The sequence below is a fragment of the Crinia signifera genome, chromosome 1 (assembly GCF_055691185.1).
Source record: "Crinia signifera chromosome 1, ASM5569118v1, whole genome shotgun sequence".
In the NCBI taxonomy this organism is placed as follows: Eukaryota; Metazoa; Chordata; class Amphibia; order Anura; family Myobatrachidae; genus Crinia; species Crinia signifera.
This window is the reverse complement of record NC_139217.1, coordinates 110,438,159-110,464,056: the sequence shown is the minus strand read 5'-3', so window position 1 is coordinate 110,464,056 and position 25,898 is coordinate 110,438,159. Positions and strand designations below refer to the sequence as shown.

The following is a 25,898-nucleotide window of genomic DNA, read 5'->3' as shown; positions in this document are numbered from 1 at the left end:
TCAAACCTCAACTTATGTATTGTTGGAGATGATGGGGGAAGTCCTGAAGTGTTCATCTTTACAGCAAGAAGACCCTGCCCCTCACCTCGGACCCAGCTCCTATTTAGGCCTGCTTCCAGAAACTCCTGCCCTGGTAGCCCTGCTCTTTTCTAAATATGAAATAACCCTGTATTCACCCTGTACCAATGCAAACAATTTTTCTATTAGTTTTTAAAGGTATTTTCTAAATGAGTGTTGTTCCTTTAGAATAGGTGCTGCTATCTCAGTCTATGTTGCCAATAATTTTAAATATTAAAAATGATTTCTAGTTTTTAGTTCAAAGAAATCCATATCGCCGCGAGGCGTTCCCGAGCCTGCTGCAATTCATCAATGTCCTTTGGCAAAAATAAAGTATTATATAAGCATCAGCATTTCTCACCTGTTCTAGAAATGCAATCTGTAGCTCCCCTGTTATACAGTCATATTTATGTAATAGAGGAAAAGTGGAACACTACTTATACCAGTGCAGAGGATCAGCCCAGGACATACTGGAGAAAATTAGATTTAACCTTGTATAAAACCAGCCTCCCTCTTCTCCCAGCCACAGGCTCACCCTAATCTACCATTATCACCAGTGTTTGTTATGCCCTCTTCTGCACACCCAGCACCCAGTGTGCACCAGAATATAATGCTGATATATATATATATATATATGCAAATGTAAAGAATCAGAATAATTATTATTATTATAATGACAGGGTGACTCCAGTATTAATGGGAGATGTTATGTAACACTATTATATGCAGTTCTGGATGTGGTTATGGTAATATGTAGCTGCTATAGCCTGCGTGTTGCTGCCCTGCCTGGATGCCCCCTGTGCCCGCTCCCGGGTATGTGCCAGCGTATGGTTACTTGTTGCGTGCTTGAGTTACTAACAGCACATAATAATCCAACCCTGATCTAGTGTCGGCTCCGCACAAACAGCCGGGCACACTGGGGACTTGCCGCACACCCGACAGCACTTGCGATTGCCATAAGCAGGACAGGGCAGCGATGTTGCATCGTACAGTGACAGTGTGCAGGACGGTAGACCCAAGTGCACTCCCTGCATCTGACACACACAGAGTAGACTAGAGCTGGCTGGGGCGGCTGACTGTAGGAGAGACACACACTGCCGTCGCCGCCACTGTGTACCATGTGACTGGTGGTCATGTGACCCGCCGCCTGCGTCACGCTGACATCACGGCTGCTCTCTCTGCATGTGAGCTAGACACTGGCAGCACCGCGCGCACTAGTCTGCTGCTGCTGTTGGCGGCTGTCACTCAGCTGCTACGCCGCGCCTGCCTGTCACTGGCCGGGAGCAGCGCCGCGCACACAGCCGGCAGCCCGGAGCCAAAGCCTGACAGCAGCCGTGACTCCCGGGAGCTGGGAGGAGATGCGCCCGGCGGTACGGCCAGGGTATGGAAGCGCGGTGCTAGCGGGGAATTAGCACAGACCGGAGGAAAAGTTTTCCAACTCCGCAGAAGCCGCCTCCCCGGGAGCGCGGTAGGGGCAGAGGAGAGCTGCGTGCGGGGAGCCGCTCCCGGAGCCCCGGGCTGTTGGAGGGTGTGACTGCTGGACACGTTGCTGGAGCTGTCATCTCCTGGGGAGCTGTACCGGGGTCAGTGACCGGTGGGACTGCGCTCAGTGCTGGGGGGGGGACCAACCTCCGCTCTCCCCCAGCCCCAGGGTCACTGTGCACAGAACTCCGGCCGGAGGGAGGGAGCCGTCTCCAGCCGCCTGTCATGTCCTAAGGAAGGTGAGTGTGTTCTGTGTGTGTGTTTGTTTGTTTGTGTGTGTGTCTGCTGGGGATGCAATAGTGCAAAGTCCGTGTAGCCGCCGCCGCCAGCCCAGACGCTGCGCCCGTCACCAGGCGGCCAGGTAGCAGCAGCACCCGATTCTCCTCCTACCTCTCCCCACCCCGGGGCTCTACCCTAACTACACAGGTGACAACTCTCATGGCTGCCCCCATGTCACTGCACACACATGATCTGTCACCTGTCCGTCTCATGATGATGGTCTGTATGCAGGAGGTGGGTGCTGACAGTAATGCCATACAGTATGGGATTGGTGGCAATAATCAGACATAGGTCAGACATTAAATAGCTCTGTAGGTTGCGATGCATTATGCTATAGAAGTATTGTTTTCTGTGGACTTTAATGGCAATTGCAGCCCAACCTTTCCCGTGCAGCTGCTCGTGTCTGCAACATGCATTTATGTCTATATAACACCTTGTTTGTGTATGTATGTATGTATGTATGTGTGTGTGTGTGTGTATATGTGTATGTGTGTATATATATATATATATATATATATATATATATATATATATATAGTGATATTTCAGTGCATACTTTTTATTAAGTCTATTGTTTCTTGTCTACCCTGTCATTGCTTTGTCCCTTCTGCTATCCTCTCTGATTTTATTATGTTAGTATTTCATCCCTTTGCAGAATATTTGTTTGTTACCAGGATTGATGGTAATTTGCTCGAGCACTGGCAATGCTGAGGTGTGCTCATTGTCAGTGCTTACCCTTCTGTCTCCCACTCTGTAAAAAAGAAATAAATCTATTGCAAAACCCACTGCAACAAAATAAGATGCAGGATGTCTGTTGTGCGGTTATTAGTGTAGTTTAGGTATACAACCTTTCAATGTGAACTCTTTTTCTTTCTCTCCCAGATCACTAATATCTTCTCCTGATACAGTATATAATCTAAATCCCTCTGGTTCAGTTACTTCCATGGATCCTGAGTACGTTTGACATGTGCAGTAATATGTAAATTTCCATGACACCCACTCGCTCCTGTGCTTGCACCATTGTGACATTTGTGTGATAACATTTGTTTATACTGCGTCCCTGATATACACACACATACTCGGGGTTCTAACACCTGTTGCAGTAAATGGTAATCCATTGTTTAAATCATTTGGACTCCAAAACCATAATATAAATAAAACAGGGCAGTTCTATAAACCGGTGTGGTGTACCTGGCTTAAATATAAGTACTATTAATAAGATGTGCTAATTATACAGCAAAAGTGTCTACTTGGCAAACCTCAAATTGTTATATAACATAAAAGTTCAGAAATATTGTTTGTTGCATCAATAAAAATGGTTGAAGATATTTATATTTGTATACGCTATTGTGACATAGCCAGATGATGAAATATAAATCTATTTACATAATAGTATATTAGAATGTACTTCACAGTTGAGGAGAAAAAAAAAAAAAAACGTATCTTTGGCGACGTGGAAATTTCCAGTTCTGTATATACATGCATTATTGCATGCAAGTACAGAGAGGGTTTGAACTTGATACATAGTGCTGGCCTTGCCAGGTAATGCTGAATAAACCACACAGGGCAACAGGCTGCATGCCAAATAGCTGCAGGCCTGTGTGGCTCACTGTGGTGCTGGTGGAGCTTTTAGCAGCGTCTCCTGGAGACTGACAGTGTTTTCATTTAATTCATCTTTGCCCTTTTATATTCCTTGCTAAACCTGCTAGGTCAGTCATGTATTTCCAGATAACCTTCCAATAACCTACTCTGCCTTTCATTCAAACCATTCTGAATCATGCATCCATTTGGAATGACTTTCCGGGTGGGCAAAGGGTGGTAAAACTTATTTCTGAATCAAGTATGCAATGAAGATACTGTCAAAATGGCTTGAAGACTTTTTATCAAATCTTATTCAAGTTCAGTTGGCGCTTGTATATCAGCAAGAGTGTGTAATTATATTGGTATCAAGTAATTTAACACAAAATAGTTACTCTAGAATATTGTAACTGGTACTGTACATACAGTACTGCTTGCCAAAATGACATGTTATACTTACACACCTGTACACCCCGCCCCCCTAAGGAAAAGGGGACACTGTTAATAAAACAGTGACATATATGCACACAAGTTATCTTCCACAAGTGTTTCTGCATAAACTGTTATGGGTGTGTATTCAGCAAGTTTGTTAATGCAGCTTTTAAAACCAAAATTATATTGCATACGTAGAGTATGTTGTTACCAGGGTAGTATGTCTTGGTATATTCCCTCTTTTACTTAGCCTACGTACTTGGCTGCAGGGTAAGATTGTTAATGCACGAACAGTGTTCTGCTTCAGTATCTAAAGGGTTAGCTTTTGTGTGTCGCAGCAAGTTAATATCAGTCATGCCACCCTCCTTATAACTGACAGGTCAACTGAGCCAGTGAGATGCCTGAAAGCACTGAAGGAGTGTCAGGGAGAGAGGAGCAGGGCAGTGTCCAACCAGCACTTACCATGTGACAGGCATCGCGTTTAACCACTTATATACTGGCTGATGTGTTCTGCACTTCCAGTGAGGTTAAAATAGTGTTTGTCCGAAGAAGCTAATTACCACAGCAAGTATGAAAAACACTAGCAACATGTGTGGATGGATGTTGTACTGTGTGAACACTGCTCTTTAACACCGTTCTGCTGCTAACACATAACCAGACTAAATGCCAGCTCTGCTGTTGACAAACTAGTGCTAATCTCTCTCCACTACTGTACTTACTGCACCTGGAGGATATAAGAAATCGGATGAATTAGATCGGAGGGTGATGAGGAAGGGAAAATGCAAAGTAGGAATTAATGCAGGTAGGGAACAGGTGCAAATGTCAGACTTCGTAAGTGAACCACTGGGTCATTTTACTACCTGACATATTTAAATAGCTTTTGTGGTCCATATGGCAGCTTTATGAGCATAGTTTTTAATGTATATTACAAATGAATTACGGTTGATACATATGAATCTAAAATTTTTTTATAATTTGTAGCGATAGTTTTTGAATGATATTTTTAAAATGAGAACTTGAGACACTGGGGTAAAGTTATCTATAGCAACCAATCAGCTGCTACCTATAATTTCATAGAATGCACTTAATAAATATTACTGTAAATGTTTGGTTGCCATAGGCAACTTCTCCACCTGCACATTTTTAACACACTTCACGGCTTCATACATCTCCCCCACTGTTTGCTATTTCTTGGATTCTGGATCAGGTGAGCAGCTTTATTATGGCTTTGCAGTACCTCAGATGGCGTAATTAGGAATTACAGAGTACTGTATGTGTTATATGTGGTATAGATTATAGGCCATCTACTGGTGCCTAGATAAGGATCCATTACTGATATACCCCTTTCACACAGCACCTCGGACCCGGGTAATTACTGGGTTGCTGACTAGTTTACCTGGGTCAAGGTGCGGTGTGAAAGCACCAACATTTATAACCTGGGTCGACAAACACTGCAATTCGACTTGAATTACAAAAGGGGTTAAACCCACTTTGCCCCCTTATACAGAGGGCGACCCAGGTTTAACCCCTTTGGTTATGTGAATGTATCTGACCCGGGATCGAGATCCCTGGTCTGACCTGGCTAAGCGAATGGAAAAGAACCAATAATACAAAGAAATATCACACTCAACAGTAATTATGGACCCACCTTTTGACCCGAACAATGTTCTGTTGTTATATTAATTAAACAATAGAAACTCAATGATCACTTTTTAGTGAAATGTATTTTTCTTACTGCCTATAAAAAAGCTGCTTTTTTTTAAATTTTATTTTGTATTTTAAACTCTGCTTCTCAAAGTTTACATTTATGAAACGTTACGCTACTTTTAAAATTCCTATGGGTGAAATCTTAATATTTGTTCTTTATCCCACTTCATGAACAGTGCAGATCTAATTATTCTGCTTCATCAATTTTCTTCATGTGACACTACAGTATACTGTCAGTTGCCTGATCTATTTCTGAGCATACTATGTTGTATTGATCAGAACACACCCTTCGTTGCATAGAAAAGTCCTACATCTTCACATGTAGTCATTTTGTCTACAATAAAGAGTTCACATGTTTTCATGTGATTTACAGAATGTCACGCTACAAGCACACGACACACACATGACTTGTGTGGATGATCATTCTTTAAACTCCGTTTGGCACTTTTATCAATCCAAGAATTGCACCCTAAGCAGCTCATAGGTCCGTACATATTGGACTAGATCGCATCCCACCTAGTTCAAAAACACATGCGATGTGCTAAAGCAGTGTGCGTTTTGAACTGGATGCAAAGCGATGTAGTCCAAAAAGTACGTGCAGCACATTTTTTGTGCTATGCGATGTGAGCACGAGCTTGCATCACAAAGCTAAAACACTCTGTGTGTGGGCATTTATATTGCCAACATTTGGGGGTGATTACACAGATGTACTGTAATTGCAGTGAAGTGTTTTTTAATAAATGTGGTTTGAGATTTAGGAAACAAGGCGTTAATATACTTGCTGTTAGCAATCAAATATTTACATAGCTAATTAGTAGGTTTAAGGCAAGCATTGGGTCTGTTTCATTGCATCATATCATAAATAAGTTTCACTTGACATGTATAGTCAAGGCCCGTACACACTATGCGATACAGGCCGACTATATGAATGATGGCGATATCTTCAACAATATTATCATGCATAGCTTTCAGTGTGTATGAGTGATAACAATACGCACTCCCGCGGGTCATTGTCTACCCACTTCCTCACCTGTACATGCAGTCAAATTTTGCACTAGGTGCATATCATTCCGTGTGTACAAACGATAAAGATACATTTATCATAAAACAAGATATCACTGGTAAAGCAAACAATATAACTTACTGTATATTTATTGTATGTCAAATTGTTCAGTGTGTATGCACTATATCGTTCATGCCAGAGCTCTGGGGAATTAAAGGCAAATTGTTAACTATATCGTTGACTGAGCACAAAGTTAAGCCCTGTACACACACATCGATTTGCTTTTGATTCGATGTTAGATTCGATTTTCTATTAGATCTGGCATTAGATCTGTACTTTTGCATTAGATATCAAATTCGATATACATTCCTGGAACATTGTACACATTCGATTTACTAGATCGAATTCGATATTTCCTTGGCTGCACCGTAGATTTTTCTGTTCGATTTTGTGAAAACGGGAGCGCGCATCGAATCAAATGTAGATCGAAAGATACACAAAAACAATTCGATTTCGTTTAGGATTCGAATTTGAAAATCTGGAAAAATCGATGCACGTGTACAGGGCTTTAGATGTGGGTGAGTTATTTTGTTTCTGTGCAGGGTAAATACTGGCTTTATTTTTACACTGCAATTTAAATTTCAGCTTGAACACACCTCACCCATGTTACATTTAACCCACTTGCAGTGCACATGGATTTGCCTATTTGAGAAATATTTTGCTTTTGTAATCAAGTCTGAATCAAGCCCAGTGTGTATACAGCCACTGGCCATAGCATCCCTTTCACCTGGGACACCCATGATTTTCACAGATTCTGTGGCTGATTAACCCTCTAAGTGCCAAGTGAATTTGTCAAAATAGCTGTGCAAATTGGCAGGCAAACCTTTGTATTTGATATATAATGTGTATTTATGTGTGTTTGTTTGTGTCCGTGAGTCTCTGAAACACTGCCATAAGCTGGCAGATAGTGAAACTGCATCTCTTTCTCACACATGCACAAACACAGAAGGTAGCAGATTAGGTTTTTAAGCTTTTGCTTCGAGAGGGCTTACAAGTTCATCATTATGACCTGTAATGTTTACCTTTTTTTTTTATACAGGAAAACCTTCTTTTTTTTTTTTATAACAAATGTGAGCGACGCTGACCTTTTTAGCGGATATTTTGAACATCTCTCACGGATGTTGGCACTCAAAGGGTTAAAACCAGGTGAAGTTTGGGCTTGATTTCCTTCAGCCTCAGAACCTGTTTTTTTAATAGGTGTCTCGAATTAAAGGGATTGTATGGCAAGACCATGTATTGTGCTTAAACATAATGGGGGAAATTTACTAAGATGTGAAATACACTTCACAGGTCATGTTGCTATGGCAACCAATCAGAAGCTACTTATTTATTGACCACCCTCTAGATTCAGTTAGTAGACAGGATGTGATTGGTTGCCCATAGCAACATGTGAAGTGTATTTCACATCTTAGTAAATTTCACCCAATAAGTCTTCCCTAGTGATTAGCCAGGGGTGTGGGCAACCAAAGGTTATTTTATTGGCTCCTTAATTTAGTTGTCTTTTTATTATGTTTGTCAAGTAATAGGGTTTCCTTTTTTACTATAGTATACATGTTATTATGTACTTTGGTTTACATATTTATGTGTACCTTATGCACTTTCAATTTATATTTTTAAAATGTTTTTTTTTTTTCTTTATTCATTTGATAACCGAATGAAATGAAAAATCGAATGTATTAACATATTCGGCTTTGTCACCAGTTTGTGCTGTCGGTATAATGTGTTGTTTTTCTTCATTGCATAATGTTGCATGTTCCTACTGTTACTTTCCTTAATTCATTGAGTTGAAGAGTTCAGATCAACACATGGGAAATGGATCAAATACTCAGGAATGGGGATTTTTGTATCAGTATGCATAAACAATGCAAGTACTGTATAAGTAAACAAGGGCTTCATTTTGGGGTTTATATATTGAACATAAATGCCCAAAATTGACTTCAGGATAAATTGTTAATCCCCATACACACTATTTTGTACAGTGTGTACACGCAATATAGGCTTATACTCGAGTATATATGGTAAGCTTAGTGAGCGCCCAACTAACATATAAGTACCGATCTTCCCATAAGGTATTGAATGTGTGTGCGTGTGTGTTTACGTGTGGTAGGTAATATAGCCTGTAAACTCCATTTGGGATTGATGTATTGATGCTAGCGGACAAATGTTCCAGCCGCCCCCCCCCCCCCCACACACACACACTTATTTACAAATATTAATAAATCCTCTAACCTTCATGATATCAATTAGAATATTGGTATTATTATTAATAATGTTTGCAAGCACAAGGTTCTTTAGCCGAAAAGGTTGCCAGTTACGCACCCGCTAGCGATGTTATATAGAGACATATGTAAGTTTTAAACTCTTGCAGGTGTTAAAAATCATGTACAAAAAGGGAATTCAATTTTTACTCGCTCAGAGCTCCTGTCTAAAGATTGTCCAAAAGCTATTCAATTATTTTTTGACTAGCTTATCGTTGATTTTGCTAAAGTGATAACCGAAATACATCTAAAGTACAGCTTTGCAGGACTCATACCAAGTTCATTTGAATGCAAGAGTTCAAATTGAAGTCCAAGTTCATTTACACTTGTGACAAGCATGCACTAGGCGGCCAAACAGTTAAATAGCCCCCGGGCTAAAAACATAATGTAACTTGTGGGACATGTTCTGAATAAAAAAAAAAAGTCCAGCAGCATTTCAATTGCAGAAAACATCCCCCAACACTCATGCATCTGATTATAACACTACTGCAATGCTCAACTTCTACATAATGGGAATCTACTGACGTCATATACTTATACAATTCTATTTAAAAAATGTTTGCTCACTATCATGAGTAAATAATGTTATGATTGGAATTTTCCCCGCCACTGGGCTATGTACCCTTCTTCTCCTTTTTTTTCTCTTATGTGCCTTTCCACCTTATAAAACCCCAGTAATAACTAATTAAAATAACATTTGTAGGCAATGCAATAGGTGAAACGAGTCCATTTTAGGCAATTCAATTTAACATTAAAATGTTGATCTCCTTCACCATGAGAACATTCAACATCCAGATATTAGTGGCAGGTATACACTGTCCAATTATTGAGCTGATCAGTCAATAATTGGCTGATCGGACCAATGATTGTATAGTGTGTATGTAGAAGCGTTGGTCCATAAATGGCTTTAACCCTGCCAAGCAAACATTAGTATTTATCATAATGACCTGTAATGTGCACCTTATATGGAGACTGTAATCTTTTTTTTTTTTTTTTTTGCACAACATTTTTTATTTGAATTTACATAACAAATGGGAGCGACACTGGCATTTTTAGTGGATATTTTGCACATCTCTCACAGATGGGGAGGTCTGTAACTGGTTAGCTGTACTCGCTATCGTGTTTCCGACCTTCTTTACCCCTTAAATGAGATCCGCAATCTAATCACAGGATTTAGAGCATTTATGGGATTAGTGCACACTATTTGATAGTGTGTACCCAGCATTCGTCTGCTTTAAGTAAATATAATAACCTGTTTAGTAAACAATATATAGTTGCCCTGTACATACTGTATATTCACCTCTTACAGAGCAGAATACGGTACATACATAATGAGTACAGTCTATTTGGCTATTAGTAAGTAGTCTAAACTGACCTTTTACTCTGTGAAGATTTTCTGTTGACTTTGTTATTACATTTTTCAGGTATGGAAACCAAAGGATATCACAGCTTCCAGGAAGGAGATATGGAGAGGCGATGGAGTCAGGTGCCACAGTCCATAGAATTCTCAACTTCCAGGTCGCAGACTTCTGATACGTCTTACATGGAAATTGTAGGTGCGAGCTGTGAACCCGGGGTTTTTTCACAAAATGTAACTGAAACAGAGGGTAAAGCGAAACAAGATCTCCTTCCTTGTCTGCAGCAGGACAGTGATCAGTCTGGTGTGTTAACGCAGGAGCAGGAGCAGAAGCCTGAATTGGAGTCAAAAGAACTCTCCGCAACCGTGGCCGAGTCCATGGGATTGTATATGGACTCTGTGCGGGATGCTGATTTCGCATATGAACAGCATAACCAGCCAGGAGTGATTCGATCTGGAAATATGTATCCAAATGTGGAGCACCTTGTTAAATTTTACAAGCAGAACGCTTGTGGCACTTTCTCATTAGACTGCCAAAATCAATCTGTAAATTCTGTACTAAAATCTGACAATACCATGAATGGTAAATTAAACAGTAATACTTTAAGGAGCCCCTCATCCTGCAATGAAAAAAGTTCGACAACAAGTAGCCCTTCCACTATGGCACTTCCTATTTGCAGTCCTCCTGGAATGGACTCTGTTTCCTCAACTACTTGCTCCGCTAGCTTTGGAAATTTAACAGTACATAGTCCAGTTAACCAAGGCACGTCTATTTCGTGCTCACCAAATATGGATAACAGGTGTCCGATTTCACAGAGTCCTGCACATGCAAGCACTGTGGAGTCACCGTTGTCTAGCCCGTTAAGTAGTTTAAGATCACCTATTTCAAGCCCACCAAGTCACTGCAGTATAAAATCCCCAGTATCAAGTCCTCTAAATTTTGCAGCAAGGCCTAATGTGTCTAGCCCTGGGAATATGAACACCAGATGCTCTCTCTCCAGTCCTTCCAATGCCAATAACAGGTCCGCTATTTCTAGTCCCGCTGCAAGTTCCATGGGGTCTTCTATCTGTAGTCCAGCAAACAACTCATTGGGATTTCCTGTGGCGATCCTGCCTACAGAATGTAGAACTGATGCCAATGTTAGTACAGAAACAAAAGACAAAGGTGCTCAGCCTCTCTTATTTCCCAAAATGGAAGCAATGGAGAGTGAAATTACTGACAGTAGTACAAATAGCTTAGTAAAGTTTATTAAGCCAGACCCAGATGGGAATTTTATTGACTCCTGTTTCGGAGATTGTGGTAAGGTTGGTTCTGATACAACTTTTCCTGTCTCTGTAAAGCAAGAGCCAGGTAAAAACACTTGTTCTAATTCTTTCTTTAAAGGTACCCAATCAGGGAACCCTTTTCCTTTTATGGATGGCTCATATTTTACCTTTATGGATGACAAAGATTATTATTCCTTATCTGGAATTCTTGGACCACCTGTTTCATCATTTGTTGGCAGCTGTGAAGGTAGTGGATTTTCTAATCAAGGCATCTCTATGGGAATTAAACAGGAGGCGGATGACAGCAGTTTTTACCCCGAGAGCACTATACCTTCCTCTGCTGTTGTAGGTATTAACTCAGGTGGACAGTCATTTCATTATCGGATTGGAGCGCAAGGCACTATCTCACTGTCACGCCCTGTCAATAGAGAGCAGCCTTTCCAACATTTGAGTTCGTTCCCTCAAGTAAGCTCACTGGTCGACAGTTGGAAAACACATTCTGAATTGTCTCAGAGCACGTTATCGTCCAGAAGAAATGATGGTTTTCCAGGCCCAGGATACATTCCAGAAAACGTGTCAAGGTGAGTAAGCTAACCGTCACATTGTGAATACACCAGACCGTGAATAGACCAGGACTATAATTGCCACATAGCTCAACAAGAGGAATACATTTATGGGTGTGACATGCTTAGACATATTTTAGCTCATTTTTATGTTTTTTTATTTTATTTATTTTTTTATAAAATTAATTATGTAAATATTCAAGGTTAGTTTTTAGGATTTGTATACTGAACTCTTGTTTTGGTTTGCATATTTTTGTTTAAGTATTTTGGTATACACATGTAACCAGCAGGTTTAAAAGACTACAACATATCAAATTAGCTTCTTTGTATAAAATATCTTTTAATTATAAGCCTAAGCGTGTATGTAAGGAGTCAGCATTTTGCAGAGTTGCTGTACAGAACACTGCAGGGGAACCTTGTGTGGCCAAAGTTTGCCTCTGTATTTAAATTTTTACATATAATGTAACATTTTCCATCTTCTGGGGTTTTCATACTAGAGCAGTATATCTTAGTTGTAGTTGCCTTTAACTCTTGTTTATTGTTTTCTTTGATTTTGATTATATGTTGTGCTATTTTTGATCCAGTCTTGCAGAATCTGTTCTTTTAATGGGATCTATACTGCAGCCAACAAAGTTCCTGTCTGTAGCAAATCACACACTTGTAGGTGCAGTGTTGATACCTGTATAAGCAAGTGTTACATAAATTACATAACTTCACTCTTATGAAAAACTGTTGGATGTCCCATATTTGAAAATCTAATATCCATAATATTCTGAAATTCCATTTTTTTTTTAAGCAAGACTGACCTTGTGACATATTTGCTTTCAAATAGTTCAATGTACAGTACACAAACTTTGTTTTTGTGGATACAATTATTAAATATATTGGAAAAAATGTACCTTCAGGCTATGTGTTTTTGACACATAAATGCCTTTTTGAGTTTTAATATCAAGATATAGGGGGGGTGTTTAATCCCGGGTCCAGACTGCTGGCACTCCCCGACAGTCGGAATCATGGCCCGTATTCGGCCCCCTCTCGACAGCTTATCGGCAGGTGGAATTCAGTGTCCCACCTGTCTGTGAAAAGGGGCCTGTCTGCAAAAAACGTCTGTGGGTTGTCGAGATCCATCCGTTTTCGGCAAAACGGGCCTGACTGCTTTTAAAGTCGGGTCAGTTCTGACAAGCTTCCTCTTCAATGCTATCGGGAATGACAGCATTGAATAGGTGCCCGCCGCTATTTCCTGGTGGAAATAGTGGTGGCGATTGAATACCCCCCCGTAGTGATCCAGGTAGCTTTGCATGAAGTGATCATGTAAGGGGGGCATGGCTGTTAGGGGAGTGGGTGTGTTCTTAAGACATCCTCAATTTGTCACTCTAGGAGGGGGGCGTACACTGCAACGGGGCAAAGCACAATGCTCTACTAACACAGCCTAGCATAAAGACTAAATGGTACTTGTTTCCTAGCACGGCCACACCGATTAAGATCGGGGTGGTCGTGCTGAAAAAAATCGGGTCGATCGCACCGCATGCGATTTGGTCGCATGCGATGCGATCGACGCGACCGACCGATTTTTGAGCCGATTTTTTCATTAAATCCAATGTAAATTGGGTCCCTGGGACCCAATTTTACATTGGATTGAATGAAAAAAATTCCAAACCCCCCCAAATTGAAGCGCGTACACAGCGCCCCACGATAGACGGCAACCCGAAGCGTGGCGAGCGCAGCGAGCCCGCGAGGGGCGGCGGTACGCGTCCTCCGACCTTTTCATGCCCTACTATCCACTAGGGCGTGGAGTGAGAACAGAATAGTGTGGCGAGCGCAGCGGATACCTTCACAGGTAATCGCGTCCCTTCGCGGGCTTCACAGGTGTCCGCGTCGCCACGGACACCTGTGAAGCCCGCGAAGGGACGCGTTTACCTGTGAAGGTATCCGCGTCCCCTCGCGGGGCTCGCTGCGCTCGCCACGCTTCGGGCTCGGTGGCTCGCTGCGCTCGCCACACTATTCTATTCTCACTCCACGCCCTAGTGGATAGTAGGGCATGAAAAGGTCGGAGGACGCGTACCGCCGCCCCTCGCGGGCTCGCTGCGCTCGCCACGCTTCGGGTTGCCGTCTATCGTGGGGCGACGACGGGGACATTTATAATGTGAAATGGGTCATATTGACCCATTTCACATTTTTTTACATTTTTACACCATTTCAATGTTAAAATTTTTTTTAACATTGAATCCTATGTAAAAATCGGGTGCATCGCGTCGCATCGCGTCGGGACCAATGTTAATGGTCCCGACCGACGCGATGCCCCCGATATTTTACCGTTCCCGACAAGATTTCAATGTTAAAATTTTTTTTAACATTGAAGTCAATGCAAATATCGGGGGCATCGCGTCGGTCGCGTCGGGACCAATGTTAATGGTCCCGACCGACGCGATGCCCCCGATTTTTGATTCCTAGCCGTCAAAATGGACCTGATTTCAAAAGAAATCGGGTCCATCGGGGTAATCGTGTCCCTTAATTAAGGGACACAATTACTTAAGATTGTGGCCGTGCTAGGAAACAAGTACCGACTAAATATATCTCATTATGGCATGTTTACACGCTGTATGTGTATATAAGGTGGTATAATAAACTATAACATTATTTTGTGTATGTGCACAAATGTTGTTTTATGCAAAAAATTATTAATGTATAAAATTACTCTAAGCTTATGTTTAGTAAACAAATGCATTTTCTGTTTAGACTCATTCCCAAGATATCTGCTTATCCTATGCAAATATTCCAAAAACATCAAATCCTTCTAGTCCCAAGCATTTTAGATATCGAAAATGAACATCCCATTTACAGTACCCCTTAGTCTGCATAACTCTTCCCACTACCCTGGTTAGATTTCCAGGTTACTGGACCCAAGTTGCTCTTATAATGGCTTTAGAATTACTGTACATGGAAATACCAGACCTCCCTTTTGTTTTGCACTAAATATATTATTATGTTTGTGCATATGTGTAATATAGTGTGTTTATGTTGCTGTAAAGATTACTTTAGAAATAAAATGGTACTATTTTATTCTATCAATAAATGTAGAACAGTACTTTTCGTTGGTGGAATTAAGATAATTATGTGTAAATAGTAGAAATAAATCCCAGGCTGACATGTTGATAAACTATGGACCCTGGCACCTGAAATTTATATGGCAATTTTACATTTACAAGATGGCACAGGGGTAGTTTTAGCCTTTTTTTTTTAAGTATGTGTTTGCTGGCTTGCCTAGGGCAGTTATACAAGGCCGTTTCATGCTGGTGAGGCAGAAATACACATTTTATAGGCATTCTTATTATATATACGGTCCCTAAGAATCTTCCACATGTGCCTTTTTTATGCTTTAAAAATGTAATATTTCTTTTAATATTTGGATCCTGGCTGGTATCTCTGACTTACCTGGCTGTATACTTGAAGTTAAATAGGTAGAGTACCAGTTCTGCAGTGAGTTATCTTCATGGTAAATACTGCCCATTGTGGGCTATACATATGCTGGCTAGTACAGGACACATAAATGTTAGTATGCTGCTCTGGACCCCATACTTTGGGGCTCCTCTTCAGTTGGAAATGGCATTAGAATCGCAAGTGCTCAATGCGCTTAGAATAAAGCTAATTGTAGTAGGCTTGCTGAGCTTGGCAAAGGCAGGATATACACTTACTTTAATCCAGGTGACAACAGTAGTGTGTGTGCCTGGTTTTCAGAGCTGCCATCATTGCAGGGCCCAGGACTGACAAAACAGGCAGCATACCAAGCAGCAGTCACTTGACCACACAGGCAGCCTTCTCTCCATCCTCCTTCACATTCCTATCAATGATAGACTCCTCTCCCCTGCAGCCTTTTACTTCGCACTGCAGGGCAGACACACAGCTGGGGAGGCTCTGCTGGGCTCTGAGTGGGTGGGGGTTAGTAAGGGACAAAGGTGGGAGCGGCAGACATGCTAAAAATAAACTAGTTACATGCTATGCAGCTGCTGCTGCAGAGGTCAGAGCCTATAGGGACTGTGTCACTAGTGAAGTGTAACAGATCTCCAATGAAAGGCCGCAATGGCCGCTATTGACATTGCTTCTGTCTCTTGGCTGGCTTCCCGTTCAGACTGCTACCAGCCTGTGCCTCCCTCTGTCTTTGTCCATGACCTCGTCTCCAAGAGCCGGAACCGCCGGACACTGCTCCGGGTCCCGGATTGTCATGCTGGGGGGCAAGTCCAGCACCAAGGTAAGCTGCTGGGCAGCCCCCGTAGACCCCCCCCCCAACAACCCTCATCCAGGAGGTGAAAGGATGCCGCACGCAGGCATCGATTTACCTCCTCCGCTGCCTCCGTGCTGTCTGCAGAGTACAGCAGACATCAGCGGAGACTGTGTGTGCCTCCCATCCAAGCTGTGGACGATGTGGTTCGCAGGTTGAGATTCCCTCCCATTTATGTAAACGGGAGCCGGGTTGGATGACCCGGCGTACCCATTTACACTGTCCTCTACCCAGGTCCTAGCAGTGTTCAACCCAGGTCAGGACCTGGGTAGAAGTCCTGTGTAAAGGGACACGGCGTGACCCATTTACACCGCCGGGTTTTTGCAGCGGTGTAAAAGGGGTATTAGTAACCGAAAAAAAAGTAATTGTAGAGCTTATAAAAAATAAAATAAATGTACCTTTATTTGCGTAAGGATTGACTGATTGGTCCATATTGCCTGAAGTGTCCTTTTCTAAGGTTCAGCCAGGCACTTGTGTGTATGAATGGCTATCAATGGTTGGTAACTATAATGGTTTACCAATGGTTCCCCACCAGCCTTCAGCACTAATAATGACACAAGGAGCTTGGTCCTACTACCTTCCTTGATTGGCCTGCACCCTCCACTGATTTGGCCTAAACCTATAGTGCAATCAAGCACATTGATGGTTCTCTGACAGCCATGTTGAACAATTTATTGGCCATGCCTTAAGCTGTCAATACATAATACAGATTTATTGTCAGATCTGGTTGTCATTCAGATATTACAAGGTTTTTTAGTTTCCAGCATTTCGAAGCAAATGGTCATCAGTCGTTTGCTCTCATCCATTACCAGGTTTTCGTTTTAACCAGCCAGATCGTACAATAAGGGGGGTATTCAATGTCAGGGTCATGGCAGTCGAACTTGCTCGACCGCCGTGACCCAGTCCCGTTCTCGGTCAGCTCGACCGAGAACACGCAGGCGGGATTCAATGTCCCGCCTGCCGGGAAGCGAAAAGGGGGCGTGGCCGTGAGTTGCGGCCGGGAAGAGGCGAGCTGCAGCCGGCAGCTCGTCACTTCACGGTGGTTCTCGGCAGAACGAGCCCGACAGCTTGTGATGTCGGGCTCGTTCTGCCGAGATACCCTGCTCTATGCTGTCAGGGAAGACAGCATTGAATAGGGCCCAGCGGGCATCTCCCCGATGAGAGGTGCTCGCCGGAGATTGAATATCCCCCTAAATCTGTAGACGTATGGCCAGCTTTACTTGTGTAATCAGTGTCATGAAGCTGAGCAACAGGAAGAGTAGTAGTGACCCTAGTGCAGCTCAGCCTCACATTTGGCAAGGTTGCATCCTAGCTCATATCTAAATTGCATTGTAATAATTTGTGGGCAACATGCAAAAATAGTAATTCTATTTTTATACCTTGCATTGCAACATGGTTTGTTCTAAGTTACTACTTTTCATGCTTTATTGTTAACTGAATTGGTCCTGAAGTTTGTGTTACCTCAATATTGCTAATTTGATTTGTTTTGTGTTCATGCATTTTTACTTGTAGAAACATGACAAAAATGTTTAATATTTAAAATACAAAAAATATCTCAACAAGTCTTCAGTATGGGATGCAGTCAGAATCGCAATGGTCACATTGCCTGCTGATCCTTTTGGTAACAAATAGGGTTAGGCTACTGATAAGGATGGTTACGGTGTAAGCTGCCGGTGGGCTGCGGTTAGGGATTGAATACTTGCTGTGATCAATTGCCATTGTTACCATTGGAATTCTGCTGTCAGGGGTTTTTAACTGTACCCAACGCAGTCAGTATGCACAAATCTGGTACACTACCATGCTACCATTATTTACTAGTAGTTTTCATTTCTAAGCATAGTGTTTCTGATTTCTTAGTGACAGATTTTTCCTCAACATACATTTGTTTAATACAAAACCCTCAGACTTCCAGTTTAGTGCTATATATTTGTAATATTTTATCTGCTGAATGGAGCCATAGTGAAATTGTAACCTGTCAATACTCTGTGTTTTAATTTAACAAATACTTTCATTTATCTCCTGTGGCAGTGTTTTCATTGGCAACCTATATACCATCCGGATTTGGAGGATAGCCACACTTAAGTATAGGTTGTTTCATTAAACTGAGATTTAATCAGGTCAACTGTAGCGATTTGTAGCTCTTCTTAAAACCCAGTGTTAAACTGCATTAAAGATATAGTTTTGGAAATTCTATCCTAGGGATGAATTACGAGCACTTACTGTGGAACAAACTTTTCCGTTATTTACACTGATCCGGAAAGAGCCAGTTATGCTGATAGCACCTCCTTTGCAAATTTTAAAACCATTAAAAAGTACATTTATAGTCAAATAATATGTAAATTTGTCAATTAAACATTGTAGATTTGGTTGGTTTAAAAAAATAAAAACAGAAAAAAGCCTATTGTAAGGAATCCCTGTTGCTTGTAGTCTTCATTTAAGTAAACTGAACCAATGCAGTAAATCCCACTCACACAACAAAGGGGGGGGGGGGTGCGGGTGAGTGAATCAGATAAGAGAGCGATGTTAAACCTGCCTAGCATCAAAATTAATTGATGAGGAAAGCTGAGTACACACTTGTTTGATCCCTGGCTGATCTGGTAAACACTACCGGTAACCTGGCTGTGTGTTTTATCCAGCGCTATGACCCACTTTGTCCCCTGTGAGGAGGGGATTAGGGGCTCTTTCTATGGGGATCAGAAGGTGGCATTAGCAGCACATAAGATGCACCTCCTGGTCCCAACCAGTGCAGGAGCTTTATAAGCTGTTGATCGGTTGACGCTCCTGTATCCCACTGCATAAGAACCTATACAATCCTACAGTTGTTCACCCGATATCGGGAGAACTGGCCAATTGTACTTGACTTAAAACACCACCAACACATTGATCAAAGCTTGGATGCTAGTAAGCAGATTTAGCCCTTATTGAATTTGCCTTTCTATATCATTGTTGGGTATGTGATGTACTGCTTTAGTTAAGCTTACTTAGATGAAGATCACAAGCAACAAGAGTGTGGAATAATACAATGAAGCCTAATAACTTAAAATTATTAATGTTAGAAAGCATTAAAACATGGTTGATTTAAGATTTCTAATACATACCAATGTTTCACAGTATAATTATAAAAGGATTACTATTTTTGTTCTTCATTAAAATGTAAATGCAAATAAAAAAATTGGTTTAAACCAACCCCCCCCCCCCAATATTATATAGAATCTCTAAAGCATACATTCTCAACCTGTGCCCCAATTGGTAGATCCGATACAGGGGGTATTTTCAGTCACTTAAATATCTGTCAAAACATTACTTGTAAATACATAGGAAATTGCTAAGAGTAAATGTAATCAGATTAAAGAGTATACTTGAATAGATTAAAATTATTTTGTGAGTTAGTATAAACAAACACACTTTAGGGGGTGCTTGGTAAATATTTTATAGTATTTAAAAAGCAGATGAGAAACCCTGTACAGTTAATTGAATATTACATATTCAAGAAGACAAAATGTCCTTTCTCATTTGGTACCTTTTTATTATATGGCTGCTGTCTATTATGCAACATATGAAAATTAATTTATTATTAATATTTTATTGTTTCGTGTTCACTATTTTTTTTTGGACTGATTTTTAGTAAGACTACATTACACCTGACAGAGTACAGTAATATTTCTTAAGGCATGCTTGAAATATTTTGATACATTGATTGACATCTGTGATTTAAAAAAAAAAAAACTCTTTTCAAAGAGTAGTATTTTATATTTACTTTTCTAGTACATTACATTGGTGCTTTATGTATAATTGTGCTACTTAAGAATTCAACATAGATATTTACTTCTGATAACTGATTTTTGATAACTCTGTTAAGTCCATAGTTTAGATTACATATACAATTTATCTTCTATAAAATGTTATGATGGCAGTGGAGCCATATTCCAAATGGAAGTCAAAATGGCTGCATGGGGACATAAATGCACAGTGCACTGTATGTATTTTTTGTGAATTATTTTGTTGTCCTTGTAAAACTTGCATAGTGAGTTCTATATTTATAATCCAAAGATAAATCAACATATCTATGTAAACTATGTGTGTATGTATGTACTTACTGTATGTATGTATGTGTGTGTGTGTGTGTGTGTGTGTGTGTGTGTGTGAATGTATGTGTTTCCCGGCTTGTATAATTGCAAGAAATCTGTAATGTTTATATAGTTTTCAAATACTGTATTGTATAATAAATACATGGATCAGTGATTAAGACTTTGCTGTTGATTTTGTGTCTACAAATTGGAAACTGTAAAATAGTTGTAGATTTAAATGAATGACATGATTACCGAGACGTTCTTGGTTTGTTCTTGCAAATAATTTCAAGTGAATATTAACCTGAGCTGTCAGATTTCAGATCAAGGAGTATGCCAGATCTTTGCCAGGAAGCTTCTTGATACTTTGAAATGAGAGATAAGTGTTTTACCCAGCAATTACCCAATTCTGACATGACAGAATTAGCATATAATACATAAATATTTTCTTGCAGTTCAACAGAATATTTCTAGGTATGTCTTACATGAAACAAAAACTTGAATCTTTCCAATTTTTTTGTTTGTTTGAGGGTCTCTCTGCCTTCCCACATTGCTTCCTCTCTTCTTAAACTAACATGCCTTATTATGATATTACTAAAAGAACTCGGTCATAGAAACCTTTCAAAATGAGAGACTTAAATGGGCCTTTTCTCAACTAGAGATTTGCAGACTCATGCAGTCAGAAAAAGAGGCTTTTTCTTTGTCACTATTTTATAACTCCCCACCACTTTCCCTTTTTGCCACTTTTTGGTAGCTGTAGTACAGATGCGTCCTCATGCATATAGCTTCAATACGCCATACAATGGCAAGTCCCTGTGCAGCTCTACTAGTACCAAGCATTTTTTATTCTCCCAAAACAAAGACGCAGCACAATGCAGGTAGGTTGCATCAGGATTATTCTGCTGATTAATTTCATATGCAGCACTTCTATATTTGTTTCTATGACATAATATAGTATACCGTCCCTGAGCTAAGAAAACCGCTCCAGTCCATCGTCTTTCAAAGGCAGCTTTTCTAAGCATTTACCTTTTTATATCAACCATAAGCTTCAGAGTAAATAATGTATGTTTAGTTAACTGTATGGAAAACATTAGGTTGCCTATTGCATGGAAAGGTTTCAGTATCCCCGTGAAGAGGTCATAAATAAATCTAGTTTAAAAAACAAACAAAAATCACCAACCTTGTAACAGCAATTAATTTGTTTGACAAGTATTTTGTCAATAGAAACTGCGTGGTCTAATAACAAGCAAGCCCAACTTGGTTCAGGCTCGATTCTTGTATAAGTACATGGTTGGCTGGGTGACAAAGAACAGTTTTATGAATTGTGGTTGATGTAACTTTCCAAATTCTGTTGGAAAATGTCAGATCTGCTTAGAAAAACAGTGCAACTGAAAGCACAGTGACATTTCTTCTGCCTCATCCACAAGTGAGACACTGTTATATCTTATTAGTGCCACATATTGCCCTTTTTTTTTTTTTTTTGTCGCCAAAACACTTTTTATGTCTATGCACATACAAAGGATTTTTTAAAATAACTTTTAATGTTTAGTGCCAGTTGGGTCTCAGCGATTTGCAAATACATGCAGTCATAGACTTTTATCCATTTAGAGGATGATTTGCACCGTCTGTAGAATAAGGCCCATTACAGTGCAGTAATTTAAGAGCAAACAAATGTTATGTAGAAATAAAGGAATAAACCACCTATCCTATTACTGCAGCATGTTAAACATGGGGGAAGTCAGGTGTTGTTAGGCTCTCATAAGTAATGGGCATCTGGGCAGTATTCAGTTGTTTTGCCAATGGGTTCCCATTACATATAGCTCATGTTTCATGAAAATTCATCAGGTCCAGATTTGTGTGTGTGTATAACTAAACACATGCAAAGGGCTTCCTTTGGCCATCCAAAAGCTTGACTCTTGATGTATTTCTGCTTGCCACCTTAGGAAGGTGCAAATACAAAATGTGTGCCCGCAGCGCACACACCCATCTGCAAAAACTATTGCTATCCCCCATTAGGATGGTCTGTACAATACAAACTAATAAATAGTGTTCATTCTAGCACCCTGTATCTTCCAAAAGCGCTCTGCTGTGGTGCTTCTATCACAGTGTGGTTTTTATTTCAGCACTGATATGCAGACCAGACCTGTGCCCTGAACAGACCAACTCAAGTGCCCCACTGCGATACTGTTTGCTCTGCGCTAGGACCCAAAACCGCATCTCCACCCTAGTTTTGTCTGATCTTCTGCTCGTACTCCAGGATGGGTGCTAGCAGAAATCCACTAGTCTGCAGTAGCAGCGCTCTTATCAGACTATTCCTTGGATCTCCCTCCTGCCGCTATTCACATGGTTTTGACTAGAATTGACCCCAATGATTTTTGGGCTGCGATGTCAGTGAAAGCTATCGTTTATGGTTGAAATTTGGTGAGCTGTGACTTATCAGTGACCTGGCTATGACTAGTGTGATATTCCTCTTCAATTCTTCTGTTCTGTGCACAGGTAGATGGACATCTTAGTACTTGGCGCTATCGGGAGGCAGTCTGTTGGAGCAGTTTTTATTGTGTTCTATTTTACCAGGTGTCGCTACATTCACATACCCACTTTTTCCCCCCTTCATTTTAGTCCCTACAGTTTGTTTCTGTCATTATATATAGAAACAAAAATTTGTAAATGAAGAATGGGTATGATATCAGGCTTGCAAATTATTCTGAAGTCACCAGATTTTTATATTCTCAAATTCGCAAATTTTTGAATACTGAAAAAAATGCTCTTAAAGTTTTAATAAACAATTTTTTGGGCACGGTGGCTCCTAAAATAAAAAAAAAATCTTTGAGTATATGGGTTTGAACTAATGATATGGAGGCACCCATAAAAATAAGATTGTAAGCTCGCAGCAAGGCCCTCCTTCCTCCAAGTCTGTCTGTTGTTACCCAGTTTGTTTTATCACTGTCTACTGCGCAACGGAATCTGCTGCGCTATATAAGAAACTGTAAATATATGTTTTTCTTGCCTATGTTAAGCTTCTCAAATTAAAATTTATTTATGGAACATTACTACCAAAAGAATGTCTTATCTGTCTCGGCAAAAAGAATGTGAAACTTGTTTGGGGAGACAAAAAGAAGTCAAGTTTATTGAAATTTAAAAGAACACATCCCAAAGGTGAAATCTGATCCAAGTCATGGAGGGATGAAAACCTTCTGGTCATCAAGTGCAGATTAATTATTACTTAGGCAATAAAAACTTTGCAGTCCGCAAAGAAGTTTCACTAAGCCTTAAAGTAATAAATAGCTGATGTGCGTGCGGTGAGGAGAAGAAGAGTACAAAGAAAATGGGAGTATCGAAAACTAAAAACGGCATTTTCACAAAAGGAAGTGAGCAAAATATGTTGCTGCAGATAATGTATTTGGATAGAAGTGGGCAATAATTCCTGTGATACTTTATCTTTTACTGCAACGTATGTAGTGTATAATTGATGAACCATGGGCGGTACAAGAAAAGGTATTATATATCAAAATAGAAGTACATTGGTGAATCTTGGGGGTGCTGCCATATGAATAACCATTGGAACTTGTGTTTTGAATTTGTTTAGTAAATAAAGGTGGAAATGTGAGACAAACATATAAGCACAGTGGAATATATGCTAGCATTTTCCTCTCTCATGAGAGATAGATTAATTGGAAAGTCTTAGGTGTCCTGGTGTTTTCCTTAGGGTTCTGGACTTGTAAGAACAGGTTATTTTATTTTTATTCCAAACTGCACATGTAAAGTTTAGAAAATGTATTTCCTAGTGAAGGCAACTTCTAAGCTTTCTAATGTTAGATGTATAGGCAGTCGTAATGCCCTACTTAATCGGCTGCCCTACCACCCCCTTTCCACTACACCCATGGATGCTTCTGAAAACCTCATTAGTTTTTGCTTCCATTTTATTAACCCTTTTTTTATGAGGGAAATATGAATACAGTAAACTAATACCATCTGAATTACATACAAATCTTTTCATTGTCAAATCATAGTTGATTGTTGAGCTCTGATTTGATTACCCCAGTATGTCCTTGCTTTTACGTTTTGTGTGACTGATATATGTAACAAATATGGCATTTGTTCTATGGTAGTGGTAGCAGACATGCACAATATCTTTTTGCACATACGGTGTGGAAGCTCAGTGAGTAAGTGCAGTAATAATAAAAGACCAGACAGATGTTATTTAAATTAAAGTGATTACATAAACTCTTCCTGTGTACTTGGTTGCTGAGCTTGTACACATTTTTTTTTCTACACATTAAACATGTATTACACATAGAACATGCTTTTGTATTCAAGACATACACACACGAACACGCACACACAGCTAACATACACTCGCATTAAAACATTCATGTCATATGCTGCGTATCCCTACCATGTCATATGCTGCGTAGTTTAAAAAAAAATCATGTCACACGTTGTGTAACCCTACCATGAATTTTTTCTCAGGGGTGGCCAAACTGGTCCTCGAGATCTACTGTACCAACAGGCCACATTTTCCAAATCACCTCACTGGTGCACAGCTGCAGTCATTACTAACTGTCACATTTTTAAACCTGCTTCATTCATTCCTACTATAGATCCACAGGTTGCCTTACAGACATGAACTGTAGATCTTGAGGACAGGTTTGGCCATCCATGATCTAGGATCATATTTACGTTGAATGAATTAGCTATCCTCCGGCCACGCCACCGGTGCATCAGCGTAGCTGATTGCGTCAAGAGTCCGGGGCCGCGTCACACTGTCTGCTTAAGCGGCACTGTACTAAGCGTGCGTTGAGTGGGAGGATGGAAGAGGCGGAGCCTGGCCTCCTTTTCTTCCGCCTGTGTCCTCCGCGCATCCAGCACCATTACTGCCCATGCTACCTCTCATTCCTTGCTGTGCCTCCACGGGCCCTCCGGTAGCCTATGGGCGTCAATGACTAAGCTTTAGCGAAACGTACGTTAGGGTGAGGCAGGAAGGGTTCACTGAGAATATGTGACCGACCTTGCCTCGTTTCTCTTGTCCGCTGTGTGTATAATGTATTGTACAGGGACAGCCTGGTAGCTGCGTCAGCGGCGCTAATATAGGGACATCCATATATACTGTTTGCAAACTGTATCAAAGAGGGACAGTTTGGTAGCCACATTAAGCGGCGGTTATATAGGGATATGTACCGCTTACAAAGAGTATCTGAAATGGACGGTTTGATTGCCGCACAGCGGCGGTAATATAGGGACAAGCACCGCATATAAATTAAAAGGGACAGTCCAGTTGCCGCATAGCGGCGGTAATATAGATATACATACTTCCCTTAAGAGACATGCACCGCATGTAAAGTATATCTGACGGTGAAACCTAGCAGATATATCCCTGCGAGCGACTATACAAGTGACAGCGGGAATTGCCAGTATAACAGCCGCACTTACTCTGAAAGGAATAGCATATTTGATATCATAACTATAATCCAAAGTTAATAGCGCCTAACAGAGACAGGAATATAAGGGACATA

The 25,898-nt window shown here is 40.7% G+C and overlaps 1 protein-coding gene across 3 annotated transcripts in view; it reads left to right on the top strand.

Annotated features, from left to right (window-relative positions):
* Window positions 1-1,224: 1,224 nt before the first annotated feature.
* The window catches only part of NR3C2 (nuclear receptor subfamily 3 group C member 2), a 288,702-nt gene continuing 264,028 nt past the window's right edge, over window positions 1,225-25,898 (top strand). For 2 of the 3 annotated variants that reach the window (XM_083171448.1, XM_083171434.1), the window contains exons 1-2: window positions 1,225-1,778; window positions 10,281-12,060. In XM_083171448.1, the coding sequence (XP_083027574.1) occupies window positions 10,283-12,060 (1,778 nt within the window). In that variant the 5' untranslated portion in view covers window positions 1,225-1,778; window positions 10,281-10,282. Of the gene's footprint in view, window positions 1,779-1,951; window positions 2,053-10,280; window positions 12,061-25,898 lie in introns of those variants that run through there. The other variant, XM_083171441.1, reaches the window with a different exon arrangement.